Source organism: Diplodia corticola, assembly GCF_001883845.1.
Source record: "Diplodia corticola strain CBS 112549 chromosome Unknown scaffold53, whole genome shotgun sequence".
NCBI classification, from domain to species: Eukaryota; Fungi; Ascomycota; class Dothideomycetes; order Botryosphaeriales; family Botryosphaeriaceae; genus Diplodia; species Diplodia corticola.
The window spans coordinates 47,639-63,161 of NW_017971532.1; the positions used below are offsets into that span (position 1 = coordinate 47,639).

The following is a 15,523-nucleotide window of genomic DNA, read 5'->3' on the forward strand; positions in this document are numbered from 1 at the left end:
TTTTGTGGCAGAAATTGTTGGGGTTTGTGTTTGGCAGAGAAAGATCGATGGGGGAAGTAGAGGCGGGCAGTGCTCCAATTGTACTTGAGTCTATCCTTGCGTCTGAAGTACGCCTTGCCGCACTTAGCGCCCGCATTCCGCCCCAGAGTTCAGGTGCTGCACGAATGCCTGGACCTTGACGGTTTGGCAATGGTGATTGGTTGGAATGCGAGCTCGCTTGTGGTGGCGTTACATACAGCTGCGGCACGAACGGCACAGCTGCTTGATAACGCATGGCTTAGCGCTTGCTGCCTGCTGAGGCGCAGTTTCCGGAATGATGCAACGCCTCTATTCCCTGCTATCTCGACTGATAGCTGTGTTGGCAAGCGCCTCACCAACCGCCGGCCACATGCACAATCCGCAATCCAAACCGTCGGGAATGTCGAAGGCCTGTGCCACATGAAACCCTGGCAGGGGCTGTGTTCCGTAGTGGACAGAAAGTCCCCATTTGACACAGGCGATATGGCAGACAGCGGATTGACGCGCCCTCGTCCACTAGACTCTATGCGGTCTACGTCTACTTTGTTTCTCCCGGCTACGCCAGTCGCCCAGTAACTTATGAACGCCATAGATTCCGCTGGAGGAAAAAAAGTAGGAATGGCTGCACAAAGAAGCTTAAATCGACTCGAGGGGCCACCTGCTTCACCTCCACTATAGTATCAATCATCTTCATTTCCCTGGCATGGCCAGCAACGTATCTCTAAGCCCTCTATTCTCCTCCTCAAGACGGGCAATGCAAGCCGATAGATCGTCAGCCCTGCTTCTCAGTCTTTGAACCCTCCTCGTCAGTTCCTCCTCGCGCTGCTTCTTCTTGACCCGGAAGCGTGCAGAGGCAGCGTTGTTCCGCTGGCGCTTGTCGTCCATTCCAGCTAGCCGCTGGAGCTCTTCGGCTACGCAGTCATGCTTCCCTGGCAACGATTCAATCATTCGAAGTGCATCCTCCCAGTCTTGTACGGAAGGGCCAAAATTCTTTGAGTGAGCACTTGGCAGCAGGGGTTCAGTGAAGTTGAGTCGTTGTGGCGCCGGGGGGCCGCTTAGTTGGGTATGGATATCGTCCAGCTTGAGGCAGTTAAAGGTCCCTGAATCGTCGAAGTAAGCAATTGGAGTAAGGAGCGAGCTGTTCTTACATCAGAGTTGGACGTGCAGCAGTCGCTAAAAATATAAAAACTGACCAAAGTAAAGCACACGCCGTGCAATTTATTGAGTTTGACAAAATACATCTACTCGAATTGCAAATAAAAAGAAAAGCCAGTTCAGTCCTGCAAACTTACCTTGCAAGCTAGAGTCTGTATTTAATTTAATACCCTCTGTTCCCGTCCATTGGCCACCGTACCCAGAGACTTCAGCATATGGTGATGCTTCGATAGAGGGGTGCCGTGATACTTGGGGATCCCAGTCAATAAACAGAGCGAAATCGTCCTCGACGGTATGGCTGTCTTGGACACCGAGGACATCTTGGCCAACATCTTGGATACCCTGTAGGCATTCGTCGATTTGGTGTAAGGTATGCTCCAACAACCAAGACATTGTGTTAGAGAGTCGAATTTGGCTGCTCGCGAAGTGGTTAGCGGCCAAGCACGGATATAGGAAGTAGTGCACGCACGGTGCACCTTAGTCATTGCGAAATGACCGGAGACCGACCGTGTTTGTAACGCTTTCGGAGCTTTCTGGAGCACTTTCTCTCAATCACACTCCTGCGTATGAGCTATGGGTGCAAGATGAAAATTGGTAGTATGAGAGCAACAATCAGAAAAGGCAATAGATAGGGTCCTACCGTTAACAGTGCTTGCTCGTACCTCTCCAGATGGAAATATACTCTCACCTCTACATTTCATTCGGTTACCGAGATCGCGATGAGATATAAAGATGCAGCTGTCTAGTTTATCGAATTGGAAGAAGCCTTCTACGTACTACAGATTTTCAACACAATTTGCTCGATTCTTGGGGACCTCGTCAATCTGCAGTCCCAATATGGATACCCTGCTCACTTCACTCAACAGTGACCTCGAAGGCCTACTGCAGACACTGAAGTCTGAAGAGGTCAATCTGAAGCTCCACAATTCATTACACGACCATGGCGAAGGAGCGCTTCCCGACCCAAAGTTGAGCAAGCTGGCCAGCAAATCCATCGACCTTCTCCATGAAATCGAACAGATGCTCGAACCAGGTCACTTGGTCCTTGCAGACCACTTCTTAGGTAGATTTCAGGATCACCCCTCAGATTTACACTTCTGACCAAATCGTAGGCTATGTCCATGCGAAATGCCTTGTCGGGGCAGTGAATCTCAAAGTTGCGGACAGATTGCGCGAGATGGGCCCCACGAAGATGGAGGATTTGGCAGCTGCTTGCCAAGCCCGTCCAGATCGGCTTCATCAGGTGATGCGCGTCCTCAGCAGCAACGGCATATTTGCGTATGACAAGTCCGCAGAGGAGTATCGGAATAACCATACGTCCACCCTCCTCCTATCCGATCATTGGACCCAATGGCACAACTGGGCTACCCTGTACGGCAATCAATTCTACGACATGGCTCGGGGGATTCCGGACTCGCTACAAAAGGACGCAACACGCTCGCCCGCCCAAATCAACTACGACACAGACGTGGATATGTTCAACTATTTCAAGAGCCGCGGCTGGGTGCCGCAACTGCACAAGACTTTCGGAGCTGGAGCGACCGCTCAAGCGCCTGGCATCCTGGCAGATTACCCCTGGTCGCAAATCGCGAACGAGACAGTCATCGATATTGGCGGCGGTGGCGGTGCGTTTATCGCTTTACTGCTTCGAGCGCACGAGACGATGCGGGGCGGCATCTTCGACCAGCCGCACATCATCGACCATGTCCGGCCGTTCTTCCACGAGCCAGGCGGGCAATTCGCAGACCTGGGGCCACGCGTGAGCACGGAGAACCTGATCGGCGGCGACTTCTTCAAGAGCATCCCGCCGTCAAAGGTCTACACGATGAAGTGGACTCTGCATGACTGGAGAGAAGGCGATGCGAGACGGATCTTGCAGAACATAGCAAAGGCCATCATACCAGGGGAGAACAGCCGGCTGATAGTGCTTGAGTCGATTCTCGATACGACGCGTAGCTCGAGGCTGGCAAGATACGGCGATATGAACATGATGATTGCTGCGGATGGAGTGGAGAGGACGTGGGATGAGTGGGTTGCTTTGGCGGAAAGTTCAGGTTGGGTCATTACGAAAGTGTACCCGTTGCGTAACGCGTGGCACTGTGCGTTCGAAATGAGACCAAAAGCCTGGCAACAGTGAGAGACTGGCGGTCTTGCCGTTGGAAGGCGCCCGGGTGGGCGAGTTGCGTGGGAACAGAGTCAAAGACTGAACAATTTCTTTTTATCTCGAGTAGTTTTATTCCTTTGTTTGCTCACCACCCAATGAAAAGTTATGCTGTACCTCTAAACGTGCATCGGCCCATGATCCACGTGCACAAATTGTATGCCCTGCGGAGATTTTCTTGAAAAAGTACGACTCTACGCAGCCCTGCAGATTGCTGCGCGGACCCACCTCTCGTTTTGGCGATACCAAGGCTCAGTAAGCTCAAAAAAGCTACGGAATCTCGCAGAAGCGCCATACGGGCAAGCAAGAGCACATGATAGGTCTGGATATATTGGTCCGTAACCATTCTTATTGCTCGGACAAGGGCAAGGAAAATACAAGAGCGACGTGTCTAGTTCTCTTACGCTTTTCAACAAGCCCAAGCGCGGGGTCACTGAAGCGGCCAGCAGAACAAGTAGGAGTTTCGAGTGACTGATCTCTTTTGCAGTCTGCACGCCAGCCCTTCCTCTCCGGTAGATTCTTGTCCTCATAGGTACGGTGTGCAAAAGGAAGCGTACGGATCGTTTGGAAGGACCAGCATCGCTGGGCTCGGTTTCCGAAGCGAAAACTGGTGTCCCTTGCAACTTGTGGCCGGAGAACGGGTCGATGGCGGCAAAGACTTGCTTTCGCTCCAAGTCATGCATCGATACGTATGTGTTCATGTCGCGCAGCAGCCTCCAGGCCATCAGATCAAGAAGACGAGTAATTTTTGCCTCATTATCAATGGTTGATGGTTGTAGATGGTTGTCTGCGTGAAGCTCTTCGTAAGTCCGAGGGTACAAGACTGAAGACGTCTCTGTGAACGCATGGCTGCCTCACCTGAAGCCCCGGCAGAACTCGGGACAGACTCTGCCATCGCCCCGTGTTAATCTCCTTATGTGGCGAGTCCAAACAGATGGGAGACTGTGGTCGGTCTCCGAACACAGGTACACATGTGAGGCGGAGCTCGGATAATTACCAGTGTGGGATTCTAAGAAGTAGCATTTAACAGGTGCGCGTGGTTGGCACAAGACCAATTTTTGTTTTGAAAAGAAAAATAATAAAAAACACGACGCGTTCCACCATGCTCCTCACCGTCTGTTCTGAGAGACAGCTCATCCTTTCGTCCATCGCAAAAGCACTGGGCCTTCCCGTGGATGGCATCGACACTTCCAAGAGCTTTACGGAACTGGGCGGGCACTCGTTATCGGCGGTGGAAGTCCAACATGAGTGTAAGAAAATTGTTGAAAAGCCACCCACCGTTCTCTCATTACTCGTTTCTCCTTCGATAGAAGAGCTCCTTCCCGCTCGAAAAAGGTTCAGCTCGTATCAAGAGGCTGGGCCTTCGAGAGCCAACACGCCTGCCACGACTGATTCGGGATTCGTCGAACCGGCATCGTTTGATGGAGACATGGAACCGGCGGACACGTTCTCAACATACACAAGCCCGGAGGATGACGGATTCGGACAACAGACGGACACGGCGGAAGCAACGGTTCCATCCTCGCTGGACCGACGCGCTTCCCAGCACCAAACACAAGCGGACACGAACACGACAGAGGCACCAGCAACGGACATGCAGGTGGTCTTCATCCGAGGCGGGCAGAGCACAATACGGTATTTCGAGACATGGCGGTTGGAAGACGTTGTCGTGATGAAGCATGCGTGGAAGAGGGTGGTCAGCATGGAGCCGATTTTCCGAAGTGTGTTTGAGGAAGACACGCCAAACTCGTACACGATGCGGCTACGGGAGGTTTCGATTCCTTGGGAAGAAGTCGTCACCTTCGACCGGCAGTCATACCAGGCGGAGATGGCAAAGCAAGAGTCTCACCTGGTGCCGGGGTTCCGGTTCAGAAGCGTCATATTCCGATCTCCGGACTGCAGCCGCAGCGAGGCGACCATCGTCCTCTCGGTGCATCATGCGCTGCTCGACGGGTTCTCCATGGAGCAGCTGGCGGAGAAGGTCCGGCGGGTGGCGCTCGGAGAGAAGGACGTGGCACCGGGCAAGTCCTTTCTGGCTGCCGCCCAGGAGCTCGACGCGATCAAGAAGGAATCCTCTGCGGAAGCGATTGAGTTTTGGGCGAGGAAGTCGGCCGAGTACGTGGGTGCGGCAGCCAGCCTGGGTCTGCCCAGGCCCGAGGGACGCAGAGAGGACCGAGACCGAGACCGAGACAACGAGGTGTACATCGACTTCGACCATCTCACCGACCGGCTCCACGAGACTTGCAGGGCGCTCGGCATCACGGTGGCGTCGTTCTTCCACGCAGCGTGGGCGCTGGTGCAGGCGCTCTACACGGATTCGGACAAGGTGGTGTTTGGTGCAATACTCAGCGGAAGGAACCTCCCAATCGACGGCATCAGCAGCGTCATCGGCCCGCTGCTGAACACGCTCCCGCTGCACGTCTCGATCGACTCGGGCAGCTCGACGGGCGACTTTGTGCGACGCATCCTGCGGGACCTGGCCGAACTCTCGTGCTTCCAGTGGAGCACGCCGGCGCACGGGTTTGCGCGCAACTTCGAGGCGGCGCTGTCTGTGACGCGCGGGCTCCAGGCAGCTTCGCACGGCCACGGCGCGGTGCAGCCCATGCGCGCGCCTTGCTACGACTTCGAGAGCAACATCCCACTGAGCATGGCGCTGGACGAGGCGGCCATGAACCTGCGGCTGGTCTACCACCCGGACTGCTACAGCCGCGAGACGGCCGAAGGGCTGGCATCCTGCTTCGTCAACGCGCTCGAGAGACTGACGTATCCCACGAGCGTCGGGCAGTGCCTCGATTCGCTGATCACGGTGCCGATGCAGAGGCGGCTGCGGGTGCTGGGCAACTGCATCTCGGGCCTGACAACGCGTGTTGCCCATCCCGAGGACCTCGTCTCGCTGTTCGAAGCGGCAGTGGAGGCACACCCCGACGCCGCTGCCGTGGAAATGGGCGAGCGCAGCCTCAGCTACCGGGAGCTCGACCAGCGCGCGTCGCAGGTTGCCGCCGCACTGGCCGAGCTGCACGTCGCCGAAGACGAAGCCGTCTGCGTGCACGCCGACGGCAGCGTCGACTGGGTGGTCGGGCTGATGGGAGTGCTGAAGGCCGGGGCCACCATGTGCAGCCTCGACGCCACGCTGCCCCACGACCTGCGCACCACCATGTTTGCCGCCGCCCACAGCAGAGTCTTCGTGGTCGGCAACGAGTCGCAGCTGAGCTTCCAGCCCGACGACTGCACCCACTGCCTCGTATTGGACACGCTCACCGCCAGCGCTCCCCCGGCGCGGACGGAGCCGTGCACGCCGCGACGTCTGCGGCCGTCGGCGGCGGCATACCTGTGCTTCACGTCCGGGTCGACAGGCACGCCCAAGGGCGTCGTGTGCACGCACCAGGGGCTCGTGGCATTCCAGAAGGACGTCGAGGTGCGGCTGCACGCAGGGCCGGGCGTGCGGGTGGCTCAGTTCATGTCGCCAGCGTTTGACGGCAGCATCCACGAGATCTTCTCTGCCCTGAGCTACGCCGCCACCCTCGTGCTGCGCAGCACCGCCGACCCGTTCGCCGTGCTGCGCCGGGCCGACAGCGCCATCATGACGCCCTCGGTCGCGCGCACCCTCCCCGCCGCCGACTTTTCCAACCTCAAGACGGTAAGACGCCCGCCCCCTGCCTGCCCGCTGCCCGCTGCCTGCCCGCCGCCTCCCGCCCCCGCACACCGCTGACCCTGACCCGCACACCGCTGACCCGCCTCCCCCCAGGTCTACCTCGTTGGCGAGCAAGTGCCGCCGTCGGTGGTCGAGCAGTGGGCGCCTGGCCGCAAGCTCTACAACATGTACGGCCCAACCGAGGGCACCTGTGGCGCCACCATCGCGCGGCTGACCCCCGGCCGCGCCGTCACCATCGGCCGCCCGAACCCGACGTCGCGCGTCTACCTGCTGGGCCCGGCCGGCCGCCGCCTGGTGCCGCCCGGCGCCGTGGGCGAGATCTGCATCGCCGGCGTGCAGGTCGCGCGCGGCTACGTGGGCCTGCCCGCCGAGACGGCCGCGCGCTTCGTTGCCGACCCCGTGTGCCCCGGCCTGGACGAGATGATGTACCGCACCGGCGACCGCGGCTTCTGGAACCAGCGCGGCGAGCTGGTGTGCCTGGGCCGCACCGACCGCCAGCTCAAGCTGCGCGGCTTCCGCCTCGACCTCGACGACCTCGAGCTGCGCATCGCGCGCGCCCTGCCCGCCGGCGCCATCACCGCCGTCGCCCTCACCCGCGCCTGCCGCGGCGACACGCTGGTCGCCATGGTGCAGCCCGCCGCCCTGGACCCCGCCGCCGTGAGGGCCGCCGTCGCCCGCCAGCTGCCCAGGCAGGCCGTGCCCTCGGCCATTGCCTGCGTCGACGAGTTTCCCATGACGCGCGCGGGCAAGGTCGATCTGAAGGCCATCGCTGCGCGGCTCGCCAATTTTGCTGCATAGTAGTAGTATGTACATATATATAGACTTGTTGTTGACCAACTATTGAATTTTCCATCCATAACTTCCTGCTGGTGCGTGGCGTGACTCCATGGGCAGGGGGTACGCAATGGCGGTGCCAGAGAGCCAGGTACGGAATCCTGTAGGAATGCCATGCAGGGGTGGCACGTGGGTACGCAACCGCAGTCCCAGAGAGCCGGCTATCGAATCCTGCAGGAATGTCATGCAGGGGGCCAGGTCAGGTACATATGCAACGCCCGTCCCAGAGAGCCAGCCATCGAATCCTGTAGGAATGATACTAATGTCCACCATGCAGGGGAATTCACGCACTGCTTCGGCAACGGTTGAAAATTGGCAAGACACTACGTCCGTATGCGTAGACTGCAACTCCATCTGATCTGCGAGATGAGACAAAAGATGCAGCAACGGTTGAAAATAGCAAGACGCTATGCGTAGATTGAAACTCCATTTGATCTGCATGACAAGACAAAAGAAACCAACTATAGTAACACCTTGAACAAATCGATCCTCGACGTCACCTTCCCCCTCAGCTCCGACACCATGCCGGCGCAGGTGCTCTGACACGCCGCGTTCGCCGCCGCGCCCGAGGGCGGCAGCACCACCACCTGCTGCAGCTTGCCCATCGCGCTCTGCATCTCGGCCAGCCGCTTCATGATGAGGGCGCGCAGCACCACCCTCCGGTCCGCGCCCCTCACCGAGTACGTGCCGCACCGCAACGGCGCCTCCTCGTCGTGCGCCAGCCCGCCGCCCATGATGAGGGAGGACAAGCCTTCGCCACGCGTCGCCGCCCCGCCCGCCGCCCCGTTGGCCCCGTTCATGGCCGCCCCATCCGCCCCGTTGTTGTTGGCGGCGGCGGCCGTGGCCCACAGCGTGCCCATGCCCAGCGCCATCGACACCTCGTCCATGGCCTGGCACACCATCAGCGCCGACGACAGCCGCCGCCCGCACTGCCCGCAGCACAGCACCCGGAAGCAGTGGTCGAGCAGCACCTTGGACTTTTGCACCGCCGTCGCCAGGAACGCGCTGTTGCTGCCGCCCGGGCCGCTGCAGCGCGACGTCGTCGGCCGCGACTCGGCCAGCTGCTGCAGCAGCGTCGCCGCGCAGAGGCACTCCCCGCCCATGTCGACGTCGACGTCGACGTCGTGCATCGCCTGGTCGAGGCTGCTGCTGCTGCTGCTCTCGGCAGTCGACGACGACGACGACGAGGATGATGATGACGATGACGACGATAACGACAACGACGACGAGTTCGAGTCGTCCACGCATCCGCGTAGGTAACCACCGCTGCCGCCGCCGCCGCCGCCGCCGCCGCCGCCGCCGCCGGGGAAGTTGTTGCCGCAGTCTTGTTGCATGGGGCTGAGCATAAAGTCAAACGTCAATGCCGAGTGGTCGACGTGGTGCAGCCCGGCCGCCGATGATGCGGGCTGGTGGCTGGCGAAGTCGTCGGGGAACAACATGGCGGAGAAGGCGTCGTCGTCCGCCGCCCCGAAGTGGACGTCGACCATGCTTGAGAAGGGGTCGACGTCGTGGCATTGCTGCTGCTGCTGCTGCGGTGGCTCTGATTCGTCGTCATCGTGGCCCGTCGACGGTGAAGGTTGTTGTTGTTGTTGTTGTTGTTGTTGTTGTTGTTGCTGCTGCTGCTGCTGTTCCTTCTCCAGAAAGCCGGACATGGTCATTGTCGAGTTGGGCTGCGGCGAGGGCGAGGCGCCGGCGCAGGGGCCGGATATGGGAGAAAAGCCGGACCTCGCGGCTGCGGCGCAGGTGGACGGCACGGGAGGAGCGGAAGGTGACGAGGCGGCGGCCAAGGCGGGCGGAGCCGCCGCCACTACGATCGTGTCGTAGTCGACGTCGCCGGGGAGTGCGGAGTCTTTGCGGGGAGGGGACGGCGCCGTGTTGGGGGTTGGCAACGCCGTCTGCGGGAGGGCTGCCGTCGTCGAGGAGGCATGGGTCTGCGCAGGCTGCTCGGCGGGCGTCGTCTTGCGGGGTCGGGGGCGTCCAGCGCGGCGGGACGGGCTGTAGACGCAGTCGATGTTGTACTTGACGCACCGGCGGCACGCGGGTCGTTCCTGGCCGCAGCGGATCTTGGATGCCTGGCAGCTGTCGCAGGACAGGCGGATCTTCGGCGCCTTGGGCTGCTGCCCGGCTCGTCTGTTGGGGATGCGGCCGGATTCCATGGTGATGGTGCGTTTCCGGAGCACAATTGCGTCTTCGGGGCGGGTGTTGATAAAGCAGCGAAGTGCTGCCCTTTGTGCGGGGGGCCAACTCCCACAACTCCCAGCAGACGCGGGGGCGCAGGAGTCAGTCCGACGCCGCCGCCAGGGCCCTGATTCGCTGCGTGTAATCCCGCAGCTGTTGGAGGTTCGCATGGACAATGTCGAGGAAGGATTCCGCCGGCCCGCCCGCTTCCAGCGTGCCGAGGGCGGCCTTGAGCAGCGCCATGACCTTGGAGAAGTGGGAGAGCTGCAGGGCCATCAGCTCGCGACTCAGCATCTCGGCGTCGGTGGGATCCAGGTCGTAATTTCCCAGCGATATCCGCGCCGCACACGCGCTGCCGTCGTCGCCCAGCCACGTGCGCCGCACCCACTCGATTATGCACGCGCTGAGCACCGTCACGCTGGCCAGCGAGAACCGGTGCTGCCGGCACCGCTCGCAGTTCAGCACCGTCATGCAGCCCACCTCGCTGCTCTCCATCAGCTCCAGCGACCTTTCCAGCGGCACCGCCGACCCTTCCAGCTGCTCGACCCGCATCAGCACCCGCAGCGCCGACAGCGTGCAGCTGCAGTTGGTGGCCATGTTCTCCTGATGTCAGTATTATTATCCCGATTGCAACTTACAGCTTCTTCCCTTTTGGTAGTGCCGCCGAGAAAGGCCTCACATCATCGCCTCTTAAATGGACGACGATTGACGATTCGGTCTCCGTCCCGCAGCCGTGTCTCGGCACCCGATGCAGCATTTAGTCTGATGAAGCGCGATGTATGCTCACCAGCGCAGGCGAGCATCTCAGACAAGCTCGAGTTGGGCCAACATGGCCAAGGAACCCATCTCGCCCGATGCTGCAGCAGCTGGTGTCTGGGCGTTTTCGCTTGTGCCGGGTGCCCGCGGCGTGCCCGGGCCTGACTGAGCCTCGCCGTCCATTCCACCCGGCCGAGACGCGTGGCCGTGGAGACTGCTGTCTTGCATTGAATAATGAAGCTTCAGTCAACGTGCATCATTCGACTGTCGACCTTACTGCCTTGGTCGTGGTCCGAAACGTGACAATATATTATACTTTACGTAGCTCCATCGGTGTACGTTGGGAACGGGGCCGGCTAGGTAACGTGTCCTCCCACCCCCTAACAATGCCAGTGTAGAGTCGAATGACTGGGCCGTCAGATGGTTTGTTACATGGCTTTGAGTATACACGAATGCTTAATGCTTTTGTTTCAGACGAATCACCATGCAATAACCAAGTAATGGTGTGTATGATGGGCTACGGCAGGCTACGGCAGACTATGTTAGGGCACGGTGTAACAGTTTTTAAGGTAACTGTGTTTCGTTGTAAGCGAGGCTATCTCCTACCTACTAAACGAAACCTATCCGCATGCCCGGGTACTCGGTACTACACTAGAACAAGAGGGGGAGCACTTTAGCAAGCCCCGTTGGGACCTACTGCAAGGCCGCATCACATCTGGTTCTGTACATAGCATAGCTCCGTGTTGGTGGCCCCTGCGAGGAGGGACCACCTTCTATTCTTGACAAGACTGTGTTGTTGGTGGCCCCTGCGAGGCCCCATCACTTCTAGTTCTGTGCAGATCTGTGCTGGTGGTCTGAGACGCGAGCCCGTATCGCCCGCCGTACCTAGGCCCCGCGGTTACATGGCTTCTTGTCGATTGGAAGTTGCCCTTCGAGTCTGATCGGTTGAGCGGTTGATGCAGATCTAGAAGGGCCTGTGCCAAAGATACGCTTCAGATGTTCACGCACGCCAGCCAGCCAGATATTGTTCGCGACGGAACTACGTAGTTGTCCAAAGTAGCAACTGGTATATCACTATTTTGTGAAACGTTATTCTAGACGAAATCCAGTTATATCGTAGGAAACGGACTTATGCTGACTCAATGGCCTCCAACCGAGTTTGTTTCAGCAAAATCTCTCCGGCCCGGATGCCCGGGTAGAGGATGGACAAACGGGTACACTAGCCATGTGGTAACCCCTTACCTGTTTCAGTATCCACCCTTGGAATGCACACGGACCGCTACACCTCGGCAAATTTCCCCGCAAGCTCCCTGCTTTCGGCCGGCAACTTGTCGGCGACTTCGACCTCGACCCCGCGTACTACAGCCTCATCGTCGGAGAAAATCTCAAACACATCGCCGTCGTCGACCACGCCGAGGTTGGCGGGGGGAAAGAGCAGGTTGATGCCAAGGTAGATCAGGAACCCGGCGGCACCGCCAAAGAGGAAAGAGAGATCGAAAAGCTTTGCCGCACCAAACGGAACGCTGACGCTCGGGTCGATGGCGCTGACGAAGCCCGGCAGCTGGGGAGCCCATGACACGACCCAGGCGATGATGGTGCGCCAGTTGAAGCCGTGCCAGTAGTGGTAGGCGGCCCCGGGCGCAGGGTCGTACAGCGCGGACAGCTGGACGCGGCGGCGGCGCAGGACCCAGTAGTCGCAGATCTGGATGCCGAGGATGGGCCCGACGATGATGGTGTACGAAGAGACGACGTTGAGGAAGACGGAGGCGCTGGTGAGCAGCTGCCACGGGCACGCGGCTGCCGCGAGCGTGAGGGCGAGCAGGGCGCCGCGGCGGATGTTGATGAAGCGGGGCGCGAGCCCGGCGAGGTCCATGCCGGCGCTGAAGCCGTTTTCGAACGTGTTGACGACCAGCTGGCACGCCATCAGCCCGACGCCGGCGAAGAAAGCACCGGCCCGCGACGTTGCGCTGTAGTCTGCCTCGAGCCAGCGCAGCGCCATCTCGGTCGGGTTCCACACTGGCTGCCCGTAGATGGCCTGCGTTGCTGATGCTGTCACGCAGCCGAGCAGCGGCATCAGCGTGCCGAACAGCAGGATCGAAGTCCACTGCCCCGTCACCTGTGCCCCCGGTGTGCGGGCGAACCGAGTGAAGTCTGGCTGGCTCACTGGTACCTGTTAGCTCGATGCCGCGATACAGCAGATGGATACGCACTCAGTCCTACTGCGATGGATCCTATCACCGTGGTGATGGCTTTGCAGATGCCCCAGCCGATGTTGCTGTTGGGAAGCGGCCCCTGGGACAGGAGCTGGCCGCCGCCGCCGGCGCGGACGACGGCCCAAATCATGATTCCAAGCAGCGTGAAGAACGAGTACGCATTCAACGCCACGAACACCCTGATGGTGGCCTTCCGCTCCAGCCTCGCGCAGAGGAAGGGCACGGAAAGGAGATTGAAGACCAACCAGCCGACGAGCTCCTTGGTCGTCACATTTGCCGAGGCCGTCAACGTGTTGGGCATGCGGTGGAAGGACGGGAAGATGGCGCTGAGCACGGCGGTGACGCAGACGCCGCCCAGGTACGACTGCACGGCAATGCCGACGATGCCGCACAGGATGCGCTGCACCATCGGGATGTACGATCCCCGCATCCCCCACAGGGCGCGCGAGTAGACGGGAAACCCAATGTGCCAGTCGGCGCCGATGAAGCCAACGGCCACGGCCACGGCGGCGATGATCAGCCGCCCGGCGATGATGGCGAGCATGACTTGCCACACCGACAGGCCCAGGGCCACCAGCGAAGACCCAATGGTGAAATTGGTCAGGGAGACGTGCCACGACAGCCAAAATGCCGCGTACGTCCATGCCGTCCACTGCCGTCGTGCTGGTGGCAGCGGTCGGATGTCATCGTTGATCCATTGGTTCGCGGTTTTCGAGTCGTCTTGCTCCAGGCACAGCCGTGCCTTGAAACGGCCGGTCACTGTCGAGGCCCTATACGGGATGTGAGACATCCAATCAGGTGGGTATACACGAGCGGAAGGGTCATACATGTGGGGCGTCAATGCGTGTTCCTTGCAGGCCTTGCACTCAGCCCAGCGTCGGGGGAGAGGCAGTTTTATGTCTTGCCATCGGCTTCCGAGATGCTCCTGCAAACGCCATCTCACAGCCCGCAAAGATACCGGAAGAGGCGGATAGGCAGGAAGATACGGCCAATGGATAACGAGAGAGCAGTGTCACATAGTTTCTTATTGGCAAGATGCCGAGAAGTGACGTCTTTGCGGGCTAACAGCTCACGAGCTGCTTGAAGAGATGGTTTTACTAATCATATCCGCATGGACTACACGGGCCTAAGGTCGATGGCGGCGGGCCAGGCATTGCGCAGTGGAGAGACACTCTTGATCTTCCACCCACTCAGTTTGGCCAACCGCTCCCAGTCCTCGCGAGTCCGCTCTTGCCCGTTTGCCCCCACCATCATGGTGATGTCTCCATACCGCGCAATGCGGCCCGACCGTCCGTCCTGCAACACGGACTCAATCACCACCAACCGGCTCTCGGGCGCCTCGACGATGGCTCTCCGCACGTTGGCCAGGATTCTGACCACGTCCTCGTCCTTCCAGTCGTGCAGGCACCACTTCATCGTGTACACCTTGTACGCCGGCACCTCCTTGGTGAAATCGCCCACGTGGAACTCCTCGACACGGCCGGCCAGGTCCTTGAACTTGCCGTCCGGCGCGGTGAAGAAGGGCCGCACCAGGTCGACGACGCTCTGAAGCTCGAGCACCGCGCCGCTCATCGCCGGGTATGCACGCAGCAGGCTGGCCAGGAAGTCGCCCCCGCCGGCGCCGACGTCGAGGACGGTGGCGGCGCCCAGCTCGGCCCAGTCGTAGTCGGCAATCATGCCGGGGGCCTGGGCGACGGCGCCGCTGCCCAGCGTGCGGTGCAGCTTGGAGACGAGCCCTTTCTCGGCGAAGTAGACGAAGATGCTCTTGGTCGTGTCGTACTCGATCTGCGCCGAGCTGCGCGTCTCGCCCGAGCGGATGGCAGCTGGGATCCCGCGCGCCATGTCGTAGAACTCGTTGCCGTAGAGGTCCGCCCACGTGTGCCACTGCGTCCAGTGGTCTTTTGTGAGGAGCGTCGAGGCGGAATTGTTGGAGTACGTGTCGGTCGCGGCGTCGTGTGCGAAGATGCCGTTGTTGTGCAGCACGCGGAGGATCTGGCGCAGACGGAGGGGCTGGAGGGAGCTCAGGGCGGCCAGCTGTTCGACTGTGCGTGGCCCATCTTTGAGGTGATCGGCTATGTCGTTGGACACGGCTGCCCACAGGCACTTGGTGTCGTAGTAGGCTTGAGACTGTCAGCGGTTGCATGACAAAGCAGAGGCGGGTTACATACCGAGGTAGTGCTCAGCCAACAGCGATACTGGCGACTGCACCAGGCGTTGGGCCCGGTCCAAGAGGTCAACCGTTTGCGAGGCAATCAGGCTGGACTGTTTATTAGGTAGCTTGTTCACGTCCTGCAGACACTCGAGGCGTTCCTGGTTGAGCGGCCCTTCCAGCGCCTCGCATGCCTTGGTCAGGGCAGCCTGGAGTTCCAGGAGAGCTGAGTCTACGGCCATTGTGTGCTTCAGGGCGTGCTCGCTTCCGTCGACGCAGGTTGTCCAGCACCTTTAAGGTCGAGGCCCGAAGAAGGTCCGTCCAGGCGTCGGAAGCCGACCATCCTGCCCAATCAGCGCCGTCAGCTGGCGACATGCTGCTGTCTGCGTCTGCCATTCAGCCACCCC

The 15,523-nt window shown here is 60.0% G+C and overlaps 7 protein-coding genes across 7 annotated transcripts; 2 read left to right on the forward strand and 5 right to left on the reverse strand.

Moving 5' to 3' along the window:
- Positions 1–708: 708 nt before the first annotated feature.
- On the reverse strand, positions 709–1,566 carry BKCO1_5300016 (bzip transcription factor; the record flags this gene model as incomplete). The annotated part of the gene is made up of 2 exons (XM_020277121.1): positions 709–1,118; positions 1,311–1,566. 2 exons carry the CDS (start codon positions 1,564–1,566, stop codon positions 709–711), a joined length of 666 nt encoding a protein of 221 aa, XP_020127218.1.
- Positions 1,567–2,010: 444 nt separating this feature from the next.
- BKCO1_5300017 (o-methyltransferase) lies at positions 2,011–3,310 on the forward strand (the record flags this gene model as incomplete). Its single annotated transcript, XM_020277122.1, has 2 exons — positions 2,011–2,236; positions 2,286–3,310. 2 exons carry the CDS (start codon positions 2,011–2,013, stop codon positions 3,308–3,310), a joined length of 1,251 nt encoding a protein of 416 aa, XP_020127219.1.
- Positions 3,311–4,436: 1,126 nt separating this feature from the next.
- Positions 4,437–7,784, forward strand: BKCO1_5300018 (nonribosomal peptide synthase-like protein; the record flags this gene model as incomplete). The annotated part of the gene is made up of 2 exons (XM_020277123.1): positions 4,437–6,971; positions 7,080–7,784. 2 exons carry the CDS (start codon positions 4,437–4,439, stop codon positions 7,782–7,784), a joined length of 3,240 nt encoding a protein of 1,079 aa, XP_020127223.1.
- A 497-nt stretch (positions 7,785–8,281) lies between these two features.
- BKCO1_5300019 (uncharacterized protein) lies at positions 8,282–9,976 on the reverse strand (the record flags this gene model as incomplete). The annotated part of the gene is made up of 1 exon (XM_020277124.1): positions 8,282–9,976. The coding sequence occupies one exon, from the start codon at positions 9,974–9,976 to the stop codon at positions 8,282–8,284; it is 1,695 nt and encodes a 564-aa protein (XP_020127315.1).
- Positions 9,977–10,100: 124 nt separating this feature from the next.
- On the reverse strand, positions 10,101–10,595 carry BKCO1_5300020 (uncharacterized protein; the record flags this gene model as incomplete). The annotated part of the gene is made up of 1 exon (XM_020277126.1): positions 10,101–10,595. One exon carries the CDS (start codon positions 10,593–10,595, stop codon positions 10,101–10,103), a length of 495 nt encoding a protein of 164 aa, XP_020127279.1.
- A 1,438-nt stretch (positions 10,596–12,033) lies between these two features.
- BKCO1_5300021 (ncs1 nucleoside transporter) lies at positions 12,034–13,796 on the reverse strand (the record flags this gene model as incomplete). Its single annotated transcript, XM_020277127.1, has 2 exons — positions 12,034–12,917; positions 12,965–13,796. 2 exons carry the CDS (start codon positions 13,794–13,796, stop codon positions 12,034–12,036), a joined length of 1,716 nt encoding a protein of 571 aa, XP_020127278.1.
- Positions 13,797–14,083: 287 nt separating this feature from the next.
- Positions 14,084–15,358, reverse strand: BKCO1_5300022 (o-methyltransferase; the record flags this gene model as incomplete). Its single annotated transcript, XM_020277128.1, has 2 exons — positions 14,084–15,087; positions 15,136–15,358. The coding sequence occupies 2 exons, from the start codon at positions 15,356–15,358 to the stop codon at positions 14,084–14,086; spliced, it is 1,227 nt and encodes a 408-aa protein (XP_020127281.1).
- Between the last annotated feature and the right edge of the window lie 165 nt (positions 15,359–15,523).